Raw genomic sequence first — 27,871 nt, 5'->3', positions numbered from 1 at the left:
GGTTTATAATTCAACAGTAAACTGTTCCTAAGGTGAATAATAAATCCAAGCGATAGCACCAACTGAACGGAACCAGGATGCGGATTATGATTCCTCCCTGGAGGTGGTAAAATGTCGCACACTGAGGTATTAATTCTAGTTCGGACCACAAGTTAGAAAGACTCATTGAAGCAAGGTGAGTCTTTGTGTGGTTTAACACAAGCGTTGCGGAACAAGGTGTGGTGTTACATGCTGAATAGGGTGAAGTTCAGTTTTATGAGCGTGTTATCAACTGAACATCGCACAGGCTGTGTTCACTTACTGTTAGTGCCCATAAAATTCAGATGCTTGGATTCCCTGAAACCAGACCTAGGAGTTCTGAATCAAGTAGGAACATGGACTGTATTCGGCAGTGTTATGGTGTTTTAATAAGCCCGCTTGTAACGGCAGTATTTCTAATATTTCTAGCATATCAATATTATCATTGAAATGAATATTACGTAACTGTGTGCTCGATTATTCTGTATGCATTTTTTTTAGCGAAGACGAGGTAGATCTGGCAGTGATATTTATATTAACAAATAATGTGGTAATTTTCACTGACCGTAGACAAAAATAACAAATTCTACACTCAGTGGACGCTTTACTATGTGCCTCCTGTACCTAAAAATGTGGCCACAGTTCATGTCCGGGACCTCTGTTGCTGTTCCCCGTCCGTTTCAATGCTGACCGCTACTCTGTATTCGCTGGAACTCGATAAAGACGGGGAGTTGATTGCATTCGCTGTTATTTGGATGAAGGTGAGGAGATTTTATCCGCTGGTGGTTACATAAATTTATTAAGCTATTGCTGGAGACATTGAACATCACGTGGATTCCGAACAGGAATGGGCAGAACATGTTTGCTGCTGTAAGGGGAAACGGTTTTTTTTTCTGAGGTGTAACTAGTGTCTCTTTGGAATTCTCTTCCTCAAAGGGAAAGAGAAGAAGAGTTTTTTTTCAATGTGGTTAATTCCGCCGAACACAGATTCTGCACACACAACGGAGTAAAGTGTTGCAGCCGGTCGCAGGGATGTGTCACTGAGATCACGTTCCAGCTGTGATCATAGAGAATGACGGAACAGGACTGAGGGGACGAATGTCCTGTTACTATTTCAATAGACCAGTAGCACATTCTGACAAATAAGAGACCCGGTGTATTTAACATTTGATGTTTTTCCTTCAAGCTCAGACGAGGAACGGTAGATGTATTTGTAAAATAAGTGCAATACCTGCCAAATTGACCAGCGGGATATGGTCACAATTTCATCTGATTCTACGTTGACATGGTAACTTGTTTCCAGTAAGTGAGCAATAAACTAAAGGGGAAGGGTGTTCTTATCTTGCTGTTGACTTTGACCGGTTGGTATCTCTGGGAGATGGTTATCTCGGCACAGTTGCTCCACAATCGGCCCATTACTGTAATGGACCAACTGCGGACTTCTGTTAAAAATGGTTCTTTCTAAACAGGCTGACGGTAAGTCAGCTCCAGGCAGCTGGGACACACTTAGGGAATGTCAGTGTTCAAAACAAAAAAATATAAATGACTCCAAATGCATAATATTTTACAAGAGTGGAGAGCGCCCTTCATTCTGCTGTCTCTGTGCAATAAACCCACAGCGATCTTTGCCCGGAGCTCTCGCTGGGGTTTATAATCTGACAATAAACTGGTCCCAAGTGAACAATAAATCAAAGCGACGACACCAACATTAGCGGACCAGAATGCAGGTTGTTCCTCCTCTCTGAAACAGATCAAATGTTAGAGAGAAACGTAATCTTTGCACCGCTTGCACTGAAGTATTAATTCTGGCTCGGACCACTTGTCAGAAAGACGCGTTCAAGCAAAGTGAGTCTTTATGTGGTTTAACACAAGCGTTGTGGAACAAGGTGTGGCTTAAACATGCTGAATAGACTGAAGTTCAGGATTATGGGCGTGTTGTCAACTAAACATTGATCAGGGTGCGTTCACTTACTGTTAGGGCCAATAAAATTCAGATACTCGGGTTCACAGGAGTCTGGCACCAGGTAAGAACTGAACCTATACGGGGAAATATTATGGTTATCTAGTATTTCTAGTGTTTCTACCAGTTCAATATCGTTGATTAACGGTTTTGTGTGTTTTTTTAAAATTTTGTGTATTTTATTTTAGCGACGACGGTGTATATCTGTCAGTGATAAAATAAAAATCCCAGCAGTAAATCCCCCCCGGCAGTTGAAAGAAACGTGGCAGTCTACTCTCAGAGGGCATTTTACTTTGAACATCTTGTACCTAACCATGAAGCCACTAAGTGTGTTTTCGGGGTCTCCTGCTGCTCTGCCCCGTCCAAAATCCTGTCGCATTTAATCAGTCTCGCCAATCTCCTTGATCTCTCTCATTAACGACGCGATTTCACCCTCAGAACTGCCGCGATTTTGTTTTGTTTCCGCACTATTCTCAGTAAACCGAGATCGATTTGTGCGTGCAAAACCAAGAAGGGCATCCAATTTGCTATCTTTCGCTATTAAAATTAAAATCTAGATAAAGGAGATGTGTAATATAAACAGATATTTAAAATGATTTGCAGATTGAGGAACATCTGTAGAAGCCAATTCTAACCAAAACAAGTTTCCATTGCCGGCGGCCCCCACAGACTTGATACACTAGTATGACACGCCCTCGGCTCCAATAAAGGTTGTTTCAAAAGTCAAAAGTATGTACTCGATCCTTTATTAGCAATCAGAAAACTCACAACCTTGAAGAAAAGAAGCGGACAAGTACACAAGTGTAACTTCAGCGTAAACGAGCCGATGATAACAAAATATACGGTCCCCAGCTAAATACTGCACTGAACAAACCACAAATACGTAACTGATTGTCTTTGTGTTTACCAAGTCCCCACTGATGCGACTAGTTCCCATAACAGGCATCATGAATACGCAGCACAGACTACAATGCAGATAGTGAACAGATACATGGCTCCTACACGCAGGCTCAGCTCTCATACAGGGCTTTCCACTAGGAGTATTAACAGACTGTCTGTTTTGTTGAATAATTCCAGTATTTTGTTAATTATTTTAAATACGTTTTTGTCAGCTTGCTCTTTTGGATGTATGGCGGGTCTACATTGTGTTTAACAAGCGTCATTTAACTCTGATAATAGCCATCAGAATACTCAAAGAAATGTTGACCGGAGTTTAGGCGTTAATCATGGCCTTGAAATCCTGCTGGAGAAACTATAGTGCTTCAGGACAAAACGTTGCGAAGTTATGGGTGAGTTTGCATTGATCAGGATGTCAAAGGGTTTCTATATAGACTCAAGCCGTATATTGCCAGAAGCGTCAATGCCAGATGATGTTAAACTGAAAGGAGACGGTGGGAATCAGGTGAGACTAAGAAATCTGTATAATCCGGTGACGAGAGGAATAGATGCCCCATTGGTCAGCAAAAATGTTTCAACCCACACTGCCATAATAGCTGCCCATTACTCACGACAGCGCCACCAAAGCTTAGGAGGACCAAAGCAGTGGGCGCTGTCTGCTCAACCTGGCTTGCCATTCCGTTGACAGATCACCCCACGTCTAGGACACAAGATTGGTTTCTAAAAGGGAATTGCCTGCAATATAGCGAGTAGATACCTGGAAAATCCTGGATTAGTGTACAATCCATGGAGAGAGCGGAAATGGGCATTATGTGACTGTGGGTAGATGGCTTCAGGTAGATCAGGCCATGTCAAGTGTTCGGTGGATAGGCCCAAGATGTTTGGAAGAGTGCGACTCAATTAAAAGAAAAGAAAACTGTTCTCATTTACAACTCAAATAATGTCTGATCATCCTGTTAAATTTGTTTGTTAGAAAGAAGCAAAACCTGACAAGAACTGTCGTCAAAATGGATAAAGGAGCGAGCAGTGGAGGAGTTCCAGTGACGTCAACATCGGGAATGGACACGGGTATGTTGGGGAATTATTTTCATTTATAAATATCGTCTTGACTATGTGTCTGGGTTTATATCAATATCGGCAATTCACAAAATATTTGTGAAGGGACTGGGTAGGGAGATGACAGAGAAGGGGCATTAACGGAAGTTAGAGAAGTCACCGCCTCCCCTTCGTAAATATTGACCTCTCTAACTTCCGTTAATGCCTCTTCTCCCCTTGGGACCCCATCCCCGATTTATCAATCTATCTATTTATTTATCTGTCTGACTATTAATTTATTTGTTTTTTTTGTTTGCTTATTCATTTATTTCTTAGTTTTTACTCTGTTACGTAACCCGTAACTGGGTGTCTGACCAGCAGAGAAAGAAGAATCCATTGGAGTCTGGTGGTACTATATTCAAAAGTGTTTATTAGTAAAATAAGCAAATCAATACCAATAATGCAAATATATAGGTAACACACGTTAGCAGTAATAAACCTAAAAGTGTAGGAATAATAATAAGCAATAATAAACAAGCTCTATCGATGTCTAGGGGTAAATGTATTGTCATAGAAAAGTATAAAGTTCAGTTCAGTTCATGCGTGCTGAGGTAGATATTGATTGTTGTATTGTAATCGTTGGAGAGAGAGAGAGAGAGAGAGAGAGAGAGAGAGAGAGAGAGAGAGAGAGAGAGAGAGAGAGAGAGAGAGAGAGAGAGAGAGAGAGAGAGAGAGAGAGAGAGAGATTTAACAGCTACAGCAGTCAAATCTTCCTTTGCGTTCTTGATCCGTTGTGTCGTTGTGGCCATTCAGTTATGACCCCTCTGTCCTTCAGCTAGACCGTTGTTCTGTGGTGGACTCGTCACTCTGGCATGAGTGGACACACACACAAGTCCCCACCGGCCCTGCTATAACACTGTTAGTTTTGCTGACCGACCTCCTGGTTCAGTCTCTGAAGCCTCACACCTTCCCGTGGGTTCCAACATTCAATTAGTGTCCACTAGTGTGTCTCCTGGTGTGTCTGAGGGGTGTCTCTCCAGACCTGACTTTTATCCCTGCTCACGGGGTGCCAGCTATCCATCATTTTTTTCAATCTTTTTATTATTATTATCAATATATATTGGGATTACAAACTTACAAATTTATACTAAACATGAAAGGATACACAGGAAATAGTTACAATATAATTAAGTCTTCCCAAATCATAAATGATACAAATAACATATAAACAAAGCAAAACTAGGTGATATCATAATGTATATTTTAAAAAAAAACAAAAAAAGAGAAAAAGAAAAAAAATTGTGCTAGAAAAACTAATCTAACAACCTAATAACTAATAAAGAGAACAAAAGAAGAAAAAAAGAGAGAAAAAATAATAAAAAAATGGTCTGTTTATATCATCTATAAAAAAATACAAAATCATCAGTGTCGCCAACTCCAATCCTCTCAACATATGTATAATCAAAACTGGAAAAACGAATAGGTTTGTAACAGGGTCTCATTACATCATATGAAAATATTGAATAAATGGTTCACCAGCAGTTTTTTTTTTGTGTGTTGTTGAATTTCCAGCATCTCGTGTTTGCATATATATTTCGGTCTGTTTTTGTTACCTGGCACACTACCTTTAGGTTCCAGAGAGAAAGTTACTGTCCAATAGGAGTTTGGTAATGACGTTAATTTTCCCCATTTTCCTTCACAGCTCCTAGCTCACTGTTCACCGTGCTCCTGGGAAGCTGGGACGATTCCCAGGTTTTGCAGTTGACGAAATATTACCGAGACAGGCTGGAGCAGGCGATGGAAGGAGGGGTGCACGGAGTGAGCCTGGCGTTAACGGCCGAGAATCAGTTCAGTGGAGAGGAACATCGGGTGAGTGGGAGAGAGTGGGAACATCGGGTGAGTGAGTTTGAATTTTCGGACTTCACAGTACTGATGGTTTTCAGAACCCTGACTCATCGGATATTAAATTAGATAAAAGAACAACTGAGAAATAAATACTATACATATAATCACAAACATGTGACTTTGAACCAGTGATTAAATAAAAGATGAAAAGACTCTGCGGACTGGTGGGAGGCAGCTCAATGGTTAGAGCGAGTTGAGCAGTAACAGTTGTGTGGGCATACAGTGTTAAATGGAAACATGATGGGAGGTTTCGGTTTGAAAAGACTGTACAAGACCGTAGGATGTCAGTGAGAACCGGGACATCATCAAGGTGCCACAGGAGCTCGAGTATGTTCTGTTCTTGGTGGAAATGATTGTGTTTCAATCTGTAACTGCAAGAACTGGACCGGGGAATACTGCCGTGCTGTAATGTGTAGTCACTGAATAAATCTCCTCTGGAAAAGGCCAGGGAAAGGCATCAGGTGTCAGCCAGTAATCCGTTGTCATGTTGGACACTGGCGGACTGAGGAGATGAATCACATCATCTTTTCTGCAACTTCTCCGAGACTGTTCACTCTGTTATAAAAAAAAACCTTCTGTTTTCTTTCTTCATCTGTGATCGTTGTTTTCTGATTTCTGTTTTACACCGTTAAATCCGGTGAGGAATTATTTATGGATTTGGAGCCACGTCAATGAAGTGGTCACAGACCAGCCAGGATCTCATTGACTGGTGGACCAGGTTCACGGTGAATGTCCCTCCGTGTGCTCTGCACTCAGAATGTACAGTCCATGTCCAGACAGGATCAGCATCCGTCCGGGTGACTGCTCAGTGTGATCCCGTTACAGAGCACATCATTTACTTTTCATTCTCTGTGTGAATCTGTCAGTCCCCAATATGTTCACTGTTACTCTTCACAGAAAATCTCTGATCTCGCTGATAAGGGAGAGCTGGCGGACAGTTCCAAACTCCTCCTGAGCCTGGTGATGGAGAAAGGCTCCCGCGCCCGGAGGGTGATGTGGGGAACCTTTGTGAAAATGAGGATTGGTGTCCCAACGTTGGACAAAATACTGAAAGAGATACAGATATATGGTGAGATTATATCAGAGATTAATTTAAATTTGGATCGCAACAAAGCATAGTTTACAATTTGACAAAAATGATTTCCTCATTTTTTTAAATTCAAACAGGTTGTGATCCTTCCCATCGACCAATTCCCGCTCAACTCAGTGAACTGAAAGGTAAGTGAACGTGCATTGAACATTGAAGAGTATAACACTGGAATAGGCCATTAGGTAAATAATATTGTGCCGAAAGAGCTAAGAAATAAATCAAACACATCCAAACTCTAATCTCTCCTTCCTACACCATCTCCATTTGCCTCCATCTTCCTTACATCCATGTGCCTATCGAAAAGTCTCTCAGAAGCTTCTAATAATTTGCCTCTACCACCTTACCAGACAGTGCGTTCCAGGCAGTCATGACTCTCTGATTAAAAGTCCTATCCCTCACAGCTCCCTTCATTCTACACTCTCTTAACTTCAATGTATTCCCTCTGGTAATAGGCATTTCAACCGCAACAAAGTGATTCTCTCTGTCCACTCTATCTAAGCCTCTCATAATCTTGTCATCCTGTGTCAGAGCTCCCCTCAGCCTCTGATGATCCCGAGAAAACAACCTAATTTTATCCAGCCTCTCATGATATCAAATGCCTTCTAAACCAGGCAGCATCCTGGTGAACCTCTTCTACTCCCTCTCTAAAGCCTCAACATCCCTCCGGTAGTGGGGCAATCGGAACGGTACGCAATGGCCCAGATGAGGCTGAAGCAGAGTTCATCAAGTTGAAACTTAAACTCTGTTTCCACCAACGTTTGTAATTTGCGTAGGGCTGTTCAGTTGTTGAGCCACGAGGATCTGACCAGGTAAATACTGGCACTGTGACAGAGAACACAGTGAGACACAGTGAAACATGTTTGCTAGAGGGATAGTTTTCACAGGACATTTTGAGGAAAGAAGCAGAGAGCTGGCGAGTTTGAGGAAAGTGGTCACACCGCTCTGGGGCCTGAAACTACAGATCCCCACCGGAGTCTGAGTGGAGAAGGGGGAGATCTGGAGAAAGGAAAAAAAATATTTATTCACACCAAAAAGTCAAAACCTTCTCTTGCCAGCCACTGCCCCCTCCTGAACAGACTCATCCTTAATCATTTTCTAAATTCCCCCAGTTCCTGCAGATTATCTTTTCTTAGAGTTGGGCGTCCACTGAAGTTCCAGTCACAGAATAGTAATAATAGCATCACTTTAATTAGAAAAGCAGGTAACATCCCAACTGGTCTGTTCAACCACAGAGCAGCAGATGAACCCCGCTGTGTTCACATCTGCACTCCCTAGTGCAAACACTGCTACAGTGTTAGAGAGGGTGAGACTGGGGGATATATTCCTCAGCTCAGTCCACAGAAGCTGAAATTCCTGTCTGTCGGTGTTGTGTGATGGACACTGTGGAAGGGTGAGAGATGGGAATCAGGACAGGAAAACCGAAGGTTGCGGGATCGCGGCAAGGAAGGTGGAAAGGACTGAAAATATCTAAAAAAAAAATATTGCAATTAGTTAAAGTGTGACCGTCTGGATGGGAAGGTTACTACATCCATAAGCCCAACATGTCTGTGAAAATGGAGCCCGGGGCAGTGCATGGGCTCAGAGACTGAAATGCTCCATCATCACAGACTGAGTTGGATCACTCAACTGCACATTTAACAGAGGAGAGAGCGTAGGAAAGACAAATATCACAAAATTTATTAATATTGCATCAGCCCATGTCTTATCTGATTATTCGAAGCTCTTAACAGAAATATAGGGAATCTCGGCCAGAACCCTCGTTCAGTCTCTCTCACTTACAGGAACAAATCCTAAAAAATGATAATTTAAACATGGGACCAGAGATAGACGAATCAGGAAGTTTACAAACTACTCACGTCTCTGAGACCTCTGTTAATGCTGTTCCAGTCCACATCCGGTCAATGAAATCCCTCAGTGTCCCTGAACACGTGTTTAGTAAATCGCTACAAGCTTGTTCCTCATTGTCCTTCATCCTGTTTACAAAGGGAACACACCTGACAGTGAAATTCCCAGACCCATTTCTGAATATGAAACAGATACACCCCCTGATTATTGAAGAACATCATTTCTACCTCTACCACTTTCTCTAAATTAAATATGTCCACAATCAATGTTTTCCTACGCTCCCTATCACAGCTGAATACATTGAATAGAGACCCCTCACATACCTGACAGGATCCTGACACATTGTGAGACCCCACACACCCCTGACAGTCTTGTCAAACTGTGAGACCTTACACACACCTGACAGGGTCCTGACACACTTGAGATCACACACGTCCCTGAGAGGGTCCTGACATACTGCCAGACCCCACACACCGTTGACATGGTTCTGACACACGGTGAGATCCAACACACATCTGACAGGATCCTAACACACAGTGAGAACCCACACACCCCTGACAGGATCCTGACACACGGTGAGAACCCACACACACCTGGAAGGGACCTGAAACACTGTGAGACCCCACACACCCCTGACAGGATCCTGACACACTGTGACACCCCACACACCCCTGACAGTGTCCTGACACACTGTGTGACACCACACACCCCTGACAGTGTCCTGACACACTGTGAGACCCCACACACCCCTGACAGGATCCTGACACACTGTGACACCCCACACACCCCTGACAGGATCCTGACACACTGTGACACCCCACACACCCCTGACAGGATCCTGACACACGGTGAGACCCCACACACACCTGGAAGGGACCTGAAACACCGTGAGGCACCTCACATCCCTGACAGCGTCCTGACAAACTGTGAGACCCCACAATCCCTTAACACGCTCCCGACATGCTGTGAGATCTCACACACCCCTGGCAGGTTCCCAACACACTGTGAGATGCCACAGCCCCCTGAAAGAGTACTAACACAAACTGAGACCACAAACACCTCTGAAAGGGTACGGACACGCTGTGATATCGCACACACCACTGACAGGAACCTGACCCACAGTCCGACCCCAGAAACCCCTGACTCATTGTGAGACCCCACACACGCCTAATAATGTCCTGACACTGTGTGACACCCAAAACACACCTGACAGGGTCCTGACACACTGAGAGACCCCAGTCACCCCTGACTGGGTCCTGACACACTGAGACATCACACATCGCTGCCAGGGTTTGCCGCACTGTGAGAACTCACACACTGAGACCCCATAAAACCCTAACAGGGGCATGACAAACTGTGAGTGCCCACAACTTTCACAAGTTCCTGACACACTCCGAGATCCCACACAACTCTGGCATGTTCCCGACAGATTGTGTGATGCCACACACCGTTGGCAGGGTCCTAACACACTGAAAGGACACCAAACCCTCTTAAGAGAATCCTGACAAACATTCAGACCCCACACATCCCTGACAGGGTCCTGACACACTGTGAGACCCGAGGCACCCATGAGAGGCTCCTGACACGCTTTGAAACCCAACACACCCCTGACAGATTTCTGACGTCTGTGAGACCCGGCACACCGCTGACAGGGTTTGACACACTGTGAGACCTCACACACCTGACAGGGTCCTGACACACACTGAGACCCCATAGAACTCTGACAGGGGCTTGATACACTGTGAGATCCCAAACGTACCTGATAGGGTCCTGACACTGTGAGACCACATACACCCCCTGAGGGGGTCCTGACACACTTTGAGACGCCACACACGCTTCACAAGTTCCTGAAACACTCTGACACCCCACACACCTCTGGCAGGTTCCCCACAGATTGTGAGACCCCACACACTCCTGACAGGGTCCTGACACACTGTGAGACCCCACACACACCTGACAGGGTCCTGACACACTGTGAGACCCCACACTCCCCTGACATGGTCCTGACACTCTGTGAGACATCTCACACTCCTGACAGGGTCCTAACACACTGAAAGACACCAAACTCTCCTAATAGGATCTTGTCAAACTCTGAGACCCCACACAACCCTGACAGGGTCCTGACACACTTCGAGACCCACACAACCCTGGCAGCGTCCTGACACCCTGTTAGACCCCACGCAACCCTGGCTGGTTCCTGACACACTTTCAAACTCCACGCACCGCTGCAGAGACCTGACACACTGTGAGATCCCACCCAACTCTGACAGGGTACTGATAAAGCGTGAGACCCCACGCGCTCCTCTTGACAGGGTCCTGACACACTGTGAGACCCCACACCACCCTGACAGGGTCCTGGAACACTGTGAGATCCGAATACACATCTGACAGGGTGCTGACACACTGTGAGACCCCACACACCCCTGAGAGGGACCTGACACACTGTGAGACCCCAAACACCCTGACTTTATCCTGACACACTGTGAGACCTGAAACACTCATGATAGGCTCCTGACACGCTTTGAAACCCAGCACAGCCCTGACAGGGTCCTGACGTCTGTGAGACCCGGCACACCGCTGACAGGATCATAACACACTGAGACACCACACATCGCTGACAGGGTTTGACACACTGTGAGACTTCACACACCTGACAGGGTCCTGACACTGTGAGACCACACACACCACCTGAGGGGGTCCTGACACACTGTGAGGCGCCACACACCTGATTGGGTCCTGTTACACTGAGAGACCCCGCACACACCGCAGAGGGTCCTGACACACTTTGAGACGCCACATACGCTTCACAAGTTCCTTAAACACTCTGAAACCACACACACCTCTGGCAGGATCCCGACAGATTGTGAGATGCCACACACCGTTGACAGGGTCCTAACACACTGAAAGAACACCTCACCCTCTTAAGAGGATGCTGACAAACATTGAGACCCCACACACTCCTGACAGGCTCCTGACACACTGTGAGACTGCACACTCCCCTGACATGGTCCTGACAGACTGTGAGACCTCTCACACCCCTGACAGGACCCTAACACACTGAGAGACACCAAACTCTCCCACGAGGATCTTGAAAATCATTGAGACCCCACACACACCTGACCGGTTCCTGACATACACTGAGACCCCATAAAACCCCGGCAGGGTCGTGATACACTGTGAGAGGCCACACACCCTGACAGGGTCCTGACGCACTGTGAGACCCACACAACCCTGGCAGGTTCCTGACACACTTTCAGTCTCCACGCACCCCTGCAGGGTCCTGACACACTGTGAGATTCCACCGAACTCCGACACGGTCCTGACACACTGTGAGATGTAGCAGCCCCCTGTTAGGTTGTTGATATATTCTGAGACACCACACATCTCTGGCAGGGTCCTGGCACACTGTGAGACCCCACATACCCCTGGTAGGCTCCTGACAGACTGTGAGATCTCTCACACCCCTGACAGGGTCCTAACACACTGAGAGACACCACACTCTCCTACGAGGATCTTGAAAATCATTGAGACCCCACACACACCTGACAGGATCCTGACACACTGCGAGTCCCCACACACACCTGTCATGGTCCTGACACACTGTGAGACCCCACACAACCCTGACAGGGTCCTGACACACTGTGAGACCCCACACAACACTGACAGGGTCCTGAAACTCTGTGAGACTCCACACAACCCTGGTAGGCCCCTGACACGTTGTGAGATCCCACACAACTATGGCAGGTTCCTGACACTCTGTGAAACGCTAAACACTACTGGCAGTGTCTCGAAACACACTTTCAAACCCCACGCACCCCTGCAGGGTCCTGAAAGACTGTGAGATCCCACCCAACTCAGACAGGGTCCTGACACACTGTGAGGCGCCACACACCCTGACAGGGTCCTGACACACTGTGAGACCACACACACTCCTGACAGGGTCCTGACACACTGTGAGACCCCACACACTCCTGACAGGGTCCTGACATACTGTGAGACCCCACACACCCAGACAGGGTCCTGACACACAGTGAGACTCCATAAAACCCTGGCAGCGTCATGATACACTGTGAGACGCCACACACCCTGACTAGGGCTTGACACACTGTGAGAGCCCAAACGTACCGGATAGGGTCCTGACACTGTGAGACCACATACACCACCTGAGGGGGTCCTGACACACTCTGAGGGCCCACACACCTGATTGGGTCCTGTTACAATGAGAGACCCCGCACACACCTCACAGGGTCCTGACACACTTTGAGACGCCACACACGCTTCACAAGTTCCTGAAACACTCTGACACCCCACATACCTCTGGCAGGTTCCCGACAGATTGCGAGATGCCACACACCGTTGACAGGGTCCTATCACACTGTGAGACCCCACACTCCCCTGACATGGTCCTGACACTCTGTGAGACCTCCCACAACCCTGACAGGGTCCTACAACACTGGGAGACACCACACTCTCCTACGAGGATCTTGACAAACTTTGAGACCCCACACAACCCTGGCAGGGTCCTGACACACCATGAGCCTCCACGCACTCTGACAGGGTCCTGACGCACTTTGAGACCCACACAAGCTTGGCAGCGTCCTGACACCCTGTTAGACGCCACACAACCCTGGCTGGTTCCTGACACACTTTCAGACTCCACGCACCGCTGCAGAGTACTGACACACTGTGAGATCCCACCGAACACTGACAGTATCCTGAGACACTGTGAGATGTAGCAGCCCCCTGATAGGGTGTTGACATATTCTGAGACACCACACATCCCTGTCAGGGTCCTGACACACTGTGAGGCCCCACACACCGCTGACAGGGTCCAGACACCCTGTGAGACGCCACAAAACCTGGCAGGACCCTGACACACTGTGAGACCCCACACACCCCTGACAGGGTCCTGACACACTGTGAGACCCCACACACTCCTGACAGGTTCTGACACACTGTGAGACCCCACACACCCCTCGCATGTTCCCGACCGACTATGAAATGCCACACACCCCTGACAGGGCCCTTACACACTGAGAGACACCACACCCCCCAGACAGGATCCTGACACACTGTGAGACACCAGGCTACCCATTTAATGTACTGACACACTGTGAGACCCCACACAACCCTGAGAGGGTCCTGAAACACTGTGAGACCCCACACAACCCTGGTAGGTTCCTGACACCTTGTGAGATCCCACACAACAATGGCAGGTTCCTGACACACTGTGAGTCCCCACAGATCCCTGGCATGTACCCGACAGGCTGTGAGACGCCACAACCCCTGACAGGGTCCTAATACACTGAGAGACACCACACGCTCCTAAGGGGACCTTGACAAACAGTGAGACCCCACACACCCCTGACATGTTCCTGACACACTGTGAGACTCCAGGCCACCCATTTCAAGTGCTGACACACTGTGAGACCCCACACAACCCTGATAGGGTCCTGACACCCTTTGAGACCCCACACATCCCTGGCAGGTTCCTGACACACTGTGAAACGCTAAACAATACTGGCAGTGTCCCGACACACTTTCAAACCCCACGCACCCCTGCAGGGTCCTGACACACTGCGAGACCCCACACCAACCTGACAGGGTCCGGACACACTGTGAGACAGCACACACCCCTGAGAGGGACGTGACACACTGTGAGACCCCAAACACCCAGACATTATCCTGACACACTGTGAGACCTGAAACACCCATGATAGGCTCCTGACGTCAGTGAGACCGGGAACACCGCTGACAGGATCATAACACACTGAGACACCACATATCGCTGACAGGGGTTGACACACCGTGAGACCCTACACACCTGACAGAGTCCTGACACACACTGAGACCCCATAAAACCCTGGCAGGGTCATGATACACTGTGAGACGCCACACACCCTGACAGGGGCCTGACACACTGTGAGATCCGAAACATACCTGATAGGGTCCTGACAATGTGAGACCACACACACCACCTGAGGGGGTCCTGACACACTGTGAGGCGCCACACACCTGATTGGGTCCTGTTACACTGAGAGGCCCCGCACACACCGCACAGGGTCCTGACACACTTTGAGACGCCACATACGCTTCACAAGTTCCTTAAACACTCTGACACCACACACAGCTCTGGCAGGATCCCGACTGATTGTGAGATGCCCAACACCTTTGACAGGGTCCTAACACACTGAAAGAACACCACACCCTCTTAAGAGGATGCTGACAAACATTGAGACTCCACACACTCCTGGAAGGCTCCTGACAAACTGTGAGACTCCACACTCCCCTGACATGGTCCTGACAGACTGTGAGACCTCTCACACCCCTGACAGGGTCCTAACACACTGAGAGACACCAAACTCTCCTACGAGGATCTTGGAAATCATTGAGACCCCACACACACCTGACAGGTTCCTAACACACACTGATACCCCATAAAACCTTGGCAGGGTCGTGATACACTATGAGAGGCCACACACCTTGACTGGATCCTGACGCACTGTGAGACCCATACAACCCTGGCAGGTTCCTGACACACCTGCAGTCTCCACGCACCCCTGCAGGGTCCTGACACACTGTGAGATTCCACCCAACTCTGACAGGGTCCTGACACCCTGTGAGACCCCAGGCCACCCATTCAATGTGCTGACACACTGTGAGACCCCACACAACCCTGAGAGGGTCCTGACACCCTGTGAGACCCCACTCAACTATGGCAGGTTCCTGACACACTGCGAGTCCCCACAGACCTATGGCATGTTCCCGACAGGCTGTGAGACGCCACAGCCCCTGACAGAGTGCTAATACACTGAGAGACACCACACGCTCCTAAGAGGATCTTGACAAACATTAAAACCCCACACACCCCTGACAGGTTCCTAACACACACTGTGAGACTCCAGGCCACCCATTTAATGTGCTGACACTCTGTGAGACTCCACCCTACCCTGGCAGGTTCCTGACATACTGTGTAACGCTAAACACTACTGACAGTGTCCCGACACACTTTCAGGCCCCACGGACCCCTGCAGGGTCCTGAAAGACTGTGAGATCCCACCCAACTCTGACAGGGTCCTGGTAAAGCGTGAGACCCCCACACGCTCCTTCTGACAGGGTCCTGATACACTGTGAGACCCCACACCACACTGACAGGGTCCTGAAACACTGTGACACCCCACAGACCCCAGAGAGGGACCTGACACACTGTGAGACCCCACACACCCAGTCATTATCCTGACACACTGTGAGACCCCACACACCCTGTCATTATCCTGACACACTGTGAGACCTGTGACACCCATGATAGGCTGCTGACACGCTTTGAAACCCAACACACCCCTGAAAGTGTCCTGACGTCTGTGAGACCCGGCACACCGCTGACAGGATCATAGCACACTGAGTCACCACACATCGCTGACAGGGTTTGACACACTGTGAGACCTCACACACCTGACAGGGTCCTGACACACATTGAGACCCCATAAAACCCTGGCAGGGTCATGATACACTGTGAGACGCCACACACCCTGACAGTGTCCTGACACACTGTGAGACCCCACACACACCTGGCAGGGTCCTGACACACTGTGAGGCCCCACACACGCCTGGCAGGGTCCTGACACACTGTGAGACCCCAGGCCACCCATTTAATGTGCTGATACACTGTGAGACCCCACACAACCCTGAGAGGGTCCTGACACCCTGTTAGACCCCACGCAACTATGGCAGGTTCCTGACACACTGCGAGTCCCCACAGACCCCTGGCATGTTCCCGCCAGGCTGTGAGACGCCACAACCCCTGACAGGATCCTAATACACTGAGAGACACCACACGCTCCTAAGAGGATCTTGACAAACATTGAGACTCCACACACCCCTGACAGGTTCCTGACACACTGTGAGACCCCACACAACCCTGGCAGGTTCCTGACACACTGTGAAACTCTAAACACTACTGGCAGTGTCCCGACACACTTTCAAACCCCACGCACCCCTGCAGCGTCCTGAAAGACTGTGAGATCCCACTCGACTCTGACAGTGTCCTGATAAAGCGTGAGACCTCACACGCTCCTCCTGACAGGGTCCGGACACACTGTGAGACCCCACACCACCCTGACAGGTTCCTGAAACACTGTGAAGTCCGATACACATCTGACAGGGTCCTGACGCACTGTGAGTCCCACACAACCCTGGCAGGTTCCTGGCCCGCTTTCCGTCTCCACGCACCCCTGCAGGTTCCTGACACACTGTGAGATTCCACTCAACTCTGACAGGGTCCTGACACACTGTGAGATGTAGCAGCCCTCTGTTAGGGTGTTGACATATTCTGAGACACCACACATCTCTGGCAGGGTCCTGGCACACTGTGAGACCCCACATACCCCTGGTAGGGTCCTGACAGACTGTGAGATCTCTCACACCCCTGACAGGGTCCTAACACACTGAGAGACACCACACTCTCCTACGAGCATCTTGAAAATCATTGAGACCCCACACACACCTGGCAGGTTCCTGACACACTTTCAGTCTCCACGCACCCCTGCAGGTTCCTGACACACTGTGAGTTCCCACCCAACTCTGACAGGGTCCTGCCACACTGTGAGATGTAGCAGCCCCCTGTTAGGGTGTTGACATATTTTGAGACACCACACATCCCTGTCAGGGTCCTGACACACTGTGAGGCCCCACACACCCCTGGCAGGGTCCTGACACACTGTGAGGCCCCACACACCCCTGGCAGGGTCCTGACACACTGTGAGGCCCCACACACCCCTGGCAGGGTACTGACACACTGTGAGACCTGAGACACCCATGAGAGGCTCCTGACCCGCTTTGAAACCCAACACACCCGACAGGGCCCTGACGTCTGTGAGACCCGGCACACCGCTGACAGGATCCTGACACCCTGAGACACACACATCTCTGCCAGGGTTTGACGCACTGTGAGAACTCACATACCTGACAGGGTCCTGACACACTCTGAGACCCCACACACCTCTGACAGGTTCCCGAAAGATTGTGAGATGCCACAAGCAGCTGACAGGGTCCTGGCTCACCGAAAGGACACCAAACACTCTTAAGAGGATCCTGACAAACATTGAGACCCCACACACCACTGACAGGGACCTGACACACTGTGAGACCTCTGGAAGGGTCCTGTCAGATTATAGACAATAGGCAATAGGTGCAAATGTAGACTATTCACCCATTTGAGCCTGCAACGCCATTTTGAGGTCATGGCTGTTCATCTACAATCAATAGCTAGTTCCTGCCTTGTCCCCATATCCCTTGATTCCTCTATCCATAAGTTACCTATCTAGCTCCTTCTTGAAAGCATCCAGAGAATTGGCCTCCACTGCCTTCCGAGGCAGTGCATTCCAGACACCCACAACTCTCTGGGAGAAGAGGTTTTTCCTTAACTCTGTCCTAAATGACCTACCCCTTATTCTCAAATCATGCCCTCTGGTACTGGACTCTCCCAGCATCTGGAATATATGTTTGCCTCTATCTTGTCCAAACCCTTAATAATCTTATATGTTGCAATCAGATCCCCTCTCAATCTCCTTAATTCCAGCGTGTACAAGCCCAGTCTCTCTAACCTCTCTGCGTAAGACAGTCCTGACATCCCAGGAATTAACCTTGTGAATCTACGCTGCACTTCCTCTACAGCCAGGATGTCCCTTCCTTAACCCTGGAGACCAAAACTGTACACAATACTCTAGGTGTGGTCTCACCAGGGCCCTGTACAAATGCAAGAGGATTTCCTTGCTCTTGTACTCAATTCCCTTTGTAATAAAGGCCAACATTCCATTAGCCTTCTTCACTGCCTGCTGCACTTGCTCATTCACCTTCAGTGACTGATGAACAAGGACTCCTAGATCTCTTCGTATTTCTCCCTTACCTAACTCTACACCGTTCAGATAATGATTTGCTGATGTTATTTTCTATGCCTTCATCCAAATCGTTAACGTAAATGGTAGACAGCTGTGGTCTCAATATCGAGCCCTGTGGCACCCCACTTGTCACCACCTGCCATTCCGAGAAACACCCATTCACCGCTACCCTTTGCTTTCTACCTGCCAACCAGTTTTCTATCCATGTCAATGTCTTCCCACCAATGCCATGAGCTTTGATTTTACCCACCAATCTCCTAACTGGGACCTTATCAAATGCCTTCTGAAAATCGAGGTACACTACATCCACTGGATCTCCCCCGTCTAACTTCCTGGTTACATCCTCGAAAAAGTCCAACAGATTAGTCCAGCATGATTTACCCTTGGGAAATCCATGCTGGCTCGGCCCAATCCTATCACTGCTATCTAGATATGCCAGTATTTCATCCTTAATAATGGACTCTAGCATCTTTCCCACCACCGATGTCAGGCTGACAGGTCGATAGTTCTCTTTTTTCTCCCTCCCTCCTTTCTTAAAAAGTGGGATAACATTAGCCGTTCTCCAATCCTTAGGAACTGATCCTGAATCTAAGGAACATTGGAAAATGATTACCAATGCATACGCAATTTCCGGGGCCACCTCCATTAGTACCCTATGATGCAGACCATCTAGACTTGGGGATTTGTCAGCCTTCAGTCCCATCAGTCTACTCATCACCGTTTCCTTCCTAATGTCAATACGTTTCATATCCTCTGTTACCCTACGTCCTTGGCCCATCCATACATCTGGGAGATTGCTTGTGTCTTCCTTAGTGAAGACAGATCTAAAATACTTATTAAATTATTCTGCCATTTCTCTGCTTCCCATAACAATTTCACCCAATTCATTCTTCAAGGGCCCAACATTGTTCTTAACTACCTTCTTGCTCTTCACATACCTAAAAAAGCTTTTGCTATCTTCCTTTATATTCCTGGCTAGCTTGCGTTCGTACCTCATTTTTTCTCCCCGTATTGTCTTTTTAGTTAAGTTCTGCTGTTCCTTAAAAAAATCCCAATCATCTGTCCTCCCACTCACCTTAGCTCTGTCATACTTCCTTTTTTTCAATGCTATGCAATCTCTGACTTCCTTTGTCAACCACTGTGGCCCCTTTCCCCGCTTTGAATCCTTCCTTCTCCGGGGGATGAACTGATTTTGCACCTTGTGCATTATTCCCAAGAATACCTGCCATTGCTGTTCCACTGTCTTTTCTGCTAGGATATCCGTCCAGTCAACTTTGGCCAACTCCTCCCTCATGGCTCCATAGTTTCCCCTGTTCAACTGCAACACTGACATCTCCGAGCTGCCCTTATCCTTCTCAAATTGCGGATAAAATCTTATCATATTATGATCACCACCTCCTAATGGCTCCTTTACTTCAAGATCGCTTATCAAATCCTGTTCATTACATAACACTAATTCCAGAACAGCCTTGTCCCTGGTCGGCTCTCCTACAAGCTGTTCCAAGAATGCATCCCGTAGGCACTCTACAAACTCCCTATCCTGGGGTTCAGCACCAACCTGATACTCCCAGTTCACCAGCATGTTGAAATCCCCCATAACTACTGCGACATTACCTTTGCCACATGCCAATGTTAACTCCCTATTCAACTTGCACCCAATATCCATGCTACTGCTTGGTGGCCTGTAGACAACACCCATTAGGGTCATTTTGCCCTTACTGTTCCTCAGTTCTATCCACACAGAATCTACTTCTCCTGATCCTATGTCCCCCCCTTGCAAAGGACTGAATCTCATTCCTCACCAACAGGGCCACCCTACCCACTCTGCCCACATTTCTGTCCCTACGATAGCACGTATACCCTTGTACATTCATTTCCCAGGTCTGATCTCCCTGCAGCCATGTCTCTGTTATCCCAACAACATCATAGTTACCCATTCGCACCTGAGCTTCAAGCTCATCCGCCTTATTTCTGACACTTCGTGAATTCAGATATAGAATTTTTAGCCCATTTCTCCTCTTTCTGTTTGAATCGCTGCTATTGTGCTTAACCCAGCTCCCCGAACTCCCATCGGGCTATACGCCCCTAGAATTTTGTTGTCCTTCCTAAATTTACTTATTCTTTCTGCACATTTAACTCCATGTTCCATCAGACCATCCCTCTGTACATGTCTCCTCCTTATCACTTGTTCCGCCTCACCTTTCTCTACTACACACTTAATATTCCGGAACGGTGTAGTCCCCACCTGTCCTTTATTCTTCCTTTCGCTATCCTCTCTCACATTCTGGATCCCCGCCCCCTGCAAATTTTAGTTTAAACCCGCCCAAGAAGCACTAGCAAACTTCCTTGCAAGAATGTTAGTACCGCACCAGTTCAGGTATACACCGTCCCTTCGGAACAGAACCCAACTTCCTCTGACATGTTCCTGACTCACTGTGAGACCCCAGGCCACCCTGTTAATGTGCTGACACACTGTGAGAACGCACACAACCCTGACAGGGTCCTAACAAACTGACAGACACCACACGCTCCTAAGAGGATCTTGACAAACCATGAGACCCCACACACGCCTGACAGGTTCCTGACTCACTGTGAGACCCCAGGCCACCCTGTTAATGTGCTGACACACTGTGAGACCCCACACAACCCTGGCAGGGTCCTGACACTCTGTGAGACCCCACATAATCTTGGCTGGTTCCTGACACACTGTGAGACGCTACACTCCACTGGCAATTTCCCGACACACTTTCAGACCCCACGCACACCTGCAGGGTCCTGATAGACTGTGAGATCCCACCCAATTCTGACAGGGTCCTGACACACTGTGAGTCCCCACACAACCCTGACAGGGTCCTGACAGACAGTGAGACCCCAGACACACCAGACAATGTCCTGACACACTGTGAGACCCCACACACCCCTGACAGTGTCCTGACACACTGTGAGACCCCACACACCCCTGACAGGGTCCTGACACACTGAGAGACTTAAACATCACTGAAAGTGTTTGACACACTGTGAGACCCCACACCACCCTGACAGTGTCCTGAAACACTGTGAGATCCGATACACATCTGACAGGGTCCTGACACACTGTGAGACCCCACACATCCCTGAGAGGGAACTGACACACTGTGAGACCCCACACACACAGACATTATCCTGACACACTGTGAGGCCCCACACACCCATGAGAGTCTCCTGACACGCTTTGAAACCCAACACACCCCTGACAGGGTCCTGACACACACTGAGATCCCATAAAACCCTGGCAGGGTCGTGATACACTGTGAGAAAGCAAACACCCTGTCAGGGGCCAGACACACTGTGAGAGCACACACCTTTCACAAGTTCCTGTCACACTCTGAGATCCCACACACCTTTGGCAGGTCCCCGACAGATTGTGAGATGCCACACACCCCTGACAGGGCCCTGACATCTGTGAGACCCTACACACCGCTGACAGGATCCTGACACACTGAGACACTACACATCACTGACAGGGTTTGGCACACTGTTAGACCTCACACACCTGACAGAGTCCTGACACACAGTGAGACCCCATAAAACCCTGGCAGGGTCGTGATACACTGTGAGACGCCACAAAACCTGACAAGGGCCTGAAACACTGTGAGATCCCAAACATACCTGATAGGGTACTGACACTGTGAGACCAGACACACCACCTGAGGGGGTCCTGACACACTGTGAGGCCCCACACACCTGATTGGGTCCTGTTACATTGAGAGACCCCGCACACACCTCACAGGGTCCTGACACATTTTGAGATGCCACACACCCGTGGCAGGTTCACGACACATTGTAAGAAGCCACACTATCCTGACTGGATCCTGACACAATGTGAGACCCCACGCACCTCTGTAAGCATCCTGACAATCTGTGAGACTCCGCACAGCCATGACAGTTTCCTGACACACTGTGAGACCCCTGACACCCCTGACAGGGTTCAAAGACATGTTGAGATGCCTCACACCCAAACCACCCACCCACAGTGCACATGCTGATGCGCAAAGTTACTTCTTTGTATTTTGAATCAGTGACGGTGCGAGGGGAGGGGGAGCTGTGATTCCCCGACCTTTTCCTTTGACAGAATGTCCACACCCTCTTCCCTATCTCCATACGCCACATCAACACTGGGATGAAAAGTTTCTTCCACAGGAATAAATGACAGCTGTGACAGTACTCGGAAATTGTCCGGTACGGGACAGTCGGGGGTCAGTAAACTACCAGGGAAATACTGACCTTCACAGCACAGTTAATGTGGAAATGTGATGATCTGGTGTTTATCTGGACCAGGCCTCTTTGTCCAGTCCGCGGTCTGTTAATTGAATTTACTTTACTGTACGAACATCCACTGATGAATACATTAATGCAATAGCTTTGCACTAACTCTTGTGTGCTTAAATACTGAGTTCTGAGTTGAGGCATCTAACAGTTTGTCCACTGTCTGTTCCCATGGAAGATGTTCAACAGAAACACAAGGAGACTCTGCGGGCACAAACTGAAACACTGAGAGTGAACACGATCCTGATGAGGGAGAAGGTGAAGGTTTTCCAGCTGGTTGATCGATACGCTGAGCTCACGGTCATTTCTACTGTTCGAGATCGGAGACTGGTGGAACATGAGCTGCTGGCAAGAGGCAGAGACCACGAGAAGTGGAGACAGAAGCATCTCCGTGGACACCTGGAAAAACTCCGGACGGATCAGCTGTTCCAGAGCAGCTTTTCCCGGAGTAAAACCAAATCTGGGAGTTCGGCAGCAGTGGCCGGAGTCGCGGGGATCGGAAAAACAACAATGGTACAGAAGATTGTTTATGACTGGGCCACGGGGAAAATATACCAACAGTTCCAGTTTGTCTTCAGTTTCAAATTCCGCGATTTAAACTCCATTAACTGCAGAATAAACCTGAGGGAACTGATTCTGGATCAGTATTCCTACATTGGGAAATTCCTGAGAGAGGTCTGGAAGAACCCAAAGGGATTGCTGTTTATATTCGATGGTTTGGATAAATTCAATGACAAAATTGATTTTTCTGACAGTCGGAGAGGCACAGAACCGCAGTCCACATGCACAGATCCTGAATTCAAGTGCAAGGTGTCTGACATTGTGTACAGTTTAATCCAGGGCAAGCTGCTCCCAGGGTGTTCAGTGCTGGTGACCACCCGTCCCACTGCGTTACATTTATTGGAAAAGGCTGAGATCAGTATCTGGGCTGAAATCCTGGGATTTGTTGGTGACGAACGGAAGGAATATTTCATCAGGTATTTTGAAGATCAAACGGTGGCAGCAGCTGTTTTCAACCACGTGAAGGACAGCGAGATCCTGTATACCATGAGCTACAACCCCTCCTACTGCTGGATCCTCGCTCTGGCACTGGGCCCCTTCTTCACACAAAGAGATAGGGACCCGCAGCGAGTTCCCAAGACCATCACCCAACTATACTCCTACTATATTTACAACATCCTGAAAAACCACGGCCGTGAGATTGAGAACCCCCGTGATGTGTTACTCCGGGTTGGTCAGATGGCCTTCAGAGGAGTGTCCCAGAGGAAGATTGTGTTTACAGATGGAGATTTGATCAACTACAATCTGCAGCCTTCCCAGTTCCTGATGGAGCTTTTGGAGAGAGAGGATTCTGCCCGGAGCGTGGTGTACACATTCCCACACCTCACCATCCAAGAGTTTGTAGCTGCAGTCGCACAATTCCTGAATCCACATCCCGGGGAAATCCTGAAATTCCTCACTGAAGTCCACAACACGACAGATGGGCGATTTGAGGTATTTCTCCGTTTTCTTGCTGGTCTCTCCTCCCCAATGACAACTCGGGGCCTGGAGGAGTTTCTGGGTCCATTTCCTCATCAAACGACCAGCCAGGTGATTGACTGGGTGAAGGAGGCGGTTAAACGCCAGAGTGGAAACACAGGGAGTGAAGCTGGTAAAAGGAGCCTCCTGAACACATTGCACTACCTGTTTGAGTCTCAGAATCGTGGACTGGCTCAGGCCGCACTGGGATCTGAGGAAACACTTTCATTAAGTTACATCACACTGACCCCGATTGACTGCGCGATCCTGTCTCATGTCATCGGACTCTGTGATACAATAAAACACCTCAACCTGGTGAACTGCCACATTCAGTGTGAAGGAATCCAGCGGCTGGGACCCGGGCTGCACAAGTGCCAGGAGTTGAGGTAACTTGATTTATCTCTCACTCGGAACTGTGAAACTGTTCTATTGTGTCATTTCAATGTAAAGGGATTTGGGTTAAACTGTAATAAATCAGATTGTGACGAATTGTGACAAATGCCCAGGGGATCGGTCAGTAATTCCCCAAGGACGGGAGGGTTCTGTGGTTCCTTGTGAAGCAATTTTGGAGACTTCATCAGATCAGTGAACAACGGCCATTGGTTTAATGGTAGTAAATCACAGGAATGGCCGTGTTTCTCGCTGCCTGTGACACGTCCATTGACAATGTTCCTTCTCACTGTTACTGACACCCAGACCGACACTGACTACAGCAGGTGGGTCAGAGATTCACACCCCCTTCCCGGTGAGGGACAAGAGACCGTCAGCAGACTGTCCCAGTGAGAAGGAAAGAAATACCATTGTGAGATTCTCCTCTCCTGCCCTTCCCCGTGTGTGACTATCACCATCAGTCCACCTGTGTGACTGTGCTCATTACCAGATACCCAGAACCCATGGGCGCATCTCCTCTCCCGATTGTGGGCCTCAGTTCAGACACACCCCTCCTGTACAATCTATTTCCGGATCATCTCATCTTGTGGGATTATCTTTTCCCATCGGTGTACTGCTGTGGGACTTCTCATCCCCATTCCCCTTCCTCCTGTGGGATCACTCATCATGATCTCCTTCCTTCTGAGGGATTTCTCTTCCCCAACCCCTTCCTATTGCAGATTCTGTCTTTCTATCCCTTTTCTTCAGGTGGGGTCTCTTCCACCGTCTCCCAAGGACACTTTCACAAATCTTCCTCACTGTGGGACTTTCTCCCATCCTTCATCCCTGCCCCTCCCGATCCTCTCACATCAGGAACACTTTTCTAACCATCGGGGAATGGGACAGAATATGTGGAGTTTGCAGGGTCACGCCGACAGACGAAATTACTGACATTCGGTGAATCCCCTGGAGCTGGGCAGTGAGGGACATTGACAGTGATGGGAACCTCGATGAGTGATTTACTGAAGGGTTTAATGTTTCCTGAAATATCCGAGTGAGAGAAATTCCCTCAGACCCACGGTTTGAACCACTTTGTTCATCAATCTGTTTGTTTGTGTTTAGACTTGGGATGAATGACCTGGGAGATTCAGGAGTGAAACTGGTGTCTGCGGCTCTGACGAACCCGGAGTGTAAAATACAGAAACTGGGGTAAGTACCAGACTGTAGGAGATTGTGTTTACAGTCACTGCGTGTCTGACACTGAACATTAATGTGATCAGTAATTGTGTTACTGATAAACACTGGGGATTTGTACCGTCTCCTGTCTCTCTGTGTCCTTCAACCTCACTCTCTCTCATCTCCAGGCTGGGGGATGTCGGTCTCACAGATTCTGCTGCCGGGGATCTCGTCTCCGCTCTCAGTACAAATCCATCACTGACGGAGCTGGACCTGAGAGCAAACTCGCTGACAGACCGATCTGTCCCCGCTCTCCGCCGCCTTATACTGACCCACCCGAGTCTGAAGTGGATCCGGTGAGAGTTTGTGTTAATGTTCAATGTGATAAAATATCAGCGGATCCGAGGGTTTTCTGGTGATATTTGTCTGTGAGTGTTGTTGAAACATGAACCCCGGTCCCCTGTTACTGACACTGTTGTGTAATCTGTTTATTTCATCTTTATTCTCCCATCTGTTTCAGGCTGTGGAGGAATCGGTTCAGTGAGACCGGGGAGAAGGAACTGGGATCTCTGCAGGAACCCAGACCCGGACTGAGAGTGACCCTGTGAACATCTGAATGTGTGAACATCCCCGCCCACGGGATGGGGACATTTGGCCGATTCCCCGCCCTCCCCTTTAACTCCCGCCCTTACCTTTAATGGCCGCGCGCCGGGGTTGATTCCCAACTGTTTTAACGAAACCGGCCTCGCGCACTGCGTCGCTCGGAGCGGTCCCGCAGTGACGTGTTTCCGCCTGTTGTCCGGCGGGGCAGCTTCCGCCGGATGTGCGTGTACGAGACTCCCACATGACACCTCGGGGAATTACCCAGACAGGAAAAGCCCGGGGTCCAGGGCTCAGTAGGGATACCGGTATCCCGGGGTGGGATTATCCCGGGAGAGAATCCTTTTGCTCCCTTTGCTGAGGACAGCCTGGCCGATATAATGATGTTAAATTGACAAATCCCTCGGCAGTGACCCTGGATCTGCGATCCCGGACACGACCCTGAAGTGTGATTTTATAATCATCGGTTCCCCGATGCAGAGTGACGGTGAGAAACGGGACTCATTATTCAACCGGTCACTCGTTGGGGGATGGAAAACCGACGTCAGACAGAGAGTGAATCTCCCTGCACACCGTCCCGCCACACACACACCCGGGGTCAGACAGAGAGTGAATCTCCCTCCGCACCGTCCCGTCACACACTCCCGGGGTCAGACACAGAGTGAATCTCCCTCCACACCGTCCCATCACACACACCCGGGGACAGACCCAGAGTGAATCTCCCTCCGCACCGTCCCGTCACACACTCCCGGGGTCAGACACAGAGTGAATTTCCCTCCACACCGTCCTATCACACACTCCCGGGGTGAGACACAGAGTGAATCTCCCTCCACACTGTCACATCACACACTCCCGGAGTCATACACAGAGTGAATTTCCCTCCACTCGGTCCCATCACACACTCCCGGGGTCAGACACAGAGTGAATCTCCCTCCACACCGTCCCATCACACACTCCCGGGGTCAGACACAGAGTGAATCTCCCTCCGCACCGTCCCATCACACACACACTGGATCAGACACAGAGTGAATCTCCCTCCACACCATCCCATCACACACACCCTGGATCAGACACAGAGCGAATCTCCCTCCACACCGTCCTATCACACACTCTCGGGTTCAGACACAGTGAATCTCCCTCCACACCATCCCATCACACACTCCCGGGGTCAGACACAGAGTGAATCTCTCTCCACACTGTCCCATCACACACTCCCGGGGTCAGACACAGAGTGAATCTCCCTCCACACTGTCACAT

General features: G+C 49.0%; 1 protein-coding gene across 1 annotated transcript; it reads left to right on the top strand.

Moving 5' to 3' along the window:
- The first annotated feature begins 703 nt into the window (after nucleotides 1-703).
- LOC140721712 (NACHT, LRR and PYD domains-containing protein 3-like) lies at nucleotides 704-27,306 on the top strand. Its single transcript, XM_073036497.1, has 10 exons — nucleotides 704-779; nucleotides 3,849-3,943; nucleotides 5,613-5,779; nucleotides 6,713-6,884; nucleotides 6,983-7,033; nucleotides 23,130-23,595; nucleotides 23,707-24,855; nucleotides 25,961-26,047; nucleotides 26,203-26,370; nucleotides 26,535-27,306. Exons 2-10 carry the CDS (start codon nucleotides 3,883-3,885, stop codon nucleotides 26,620-26,622), a joined length of 2,409 nt encoding a protein of 802 aa, XP_072892598.1. The 5' UTR covers nucleotides 704-779; nucleotides 3,849-3,882; the 3' UTR covers nucleotides 26,623-27,306.
- Nucleotides 27,307-27,871: the final 565 nt, after the last annotated feature.

The sequence above is a fragment of the Hemitrygon akajei genome, unplaced genomic scaffold, assembly GCF_048418815.1.
Source record: "Hemitrygon akajei unplaced genomic scaffold, sHemAka1.3 Scf000060, whole genome shotgun sequence".
NCBI lineage: Eukaryota > Metazoa > Chordata > Chondrichthyes > Myliobatiformes > Dasyatidae > Hemitrygon > Hemitrygon akajei.
The sequence above is the reverse complement of the archived record's forward strand: the minus strand, read 5'-3'. Positions and strand labels throughout refer to the sequence as shown.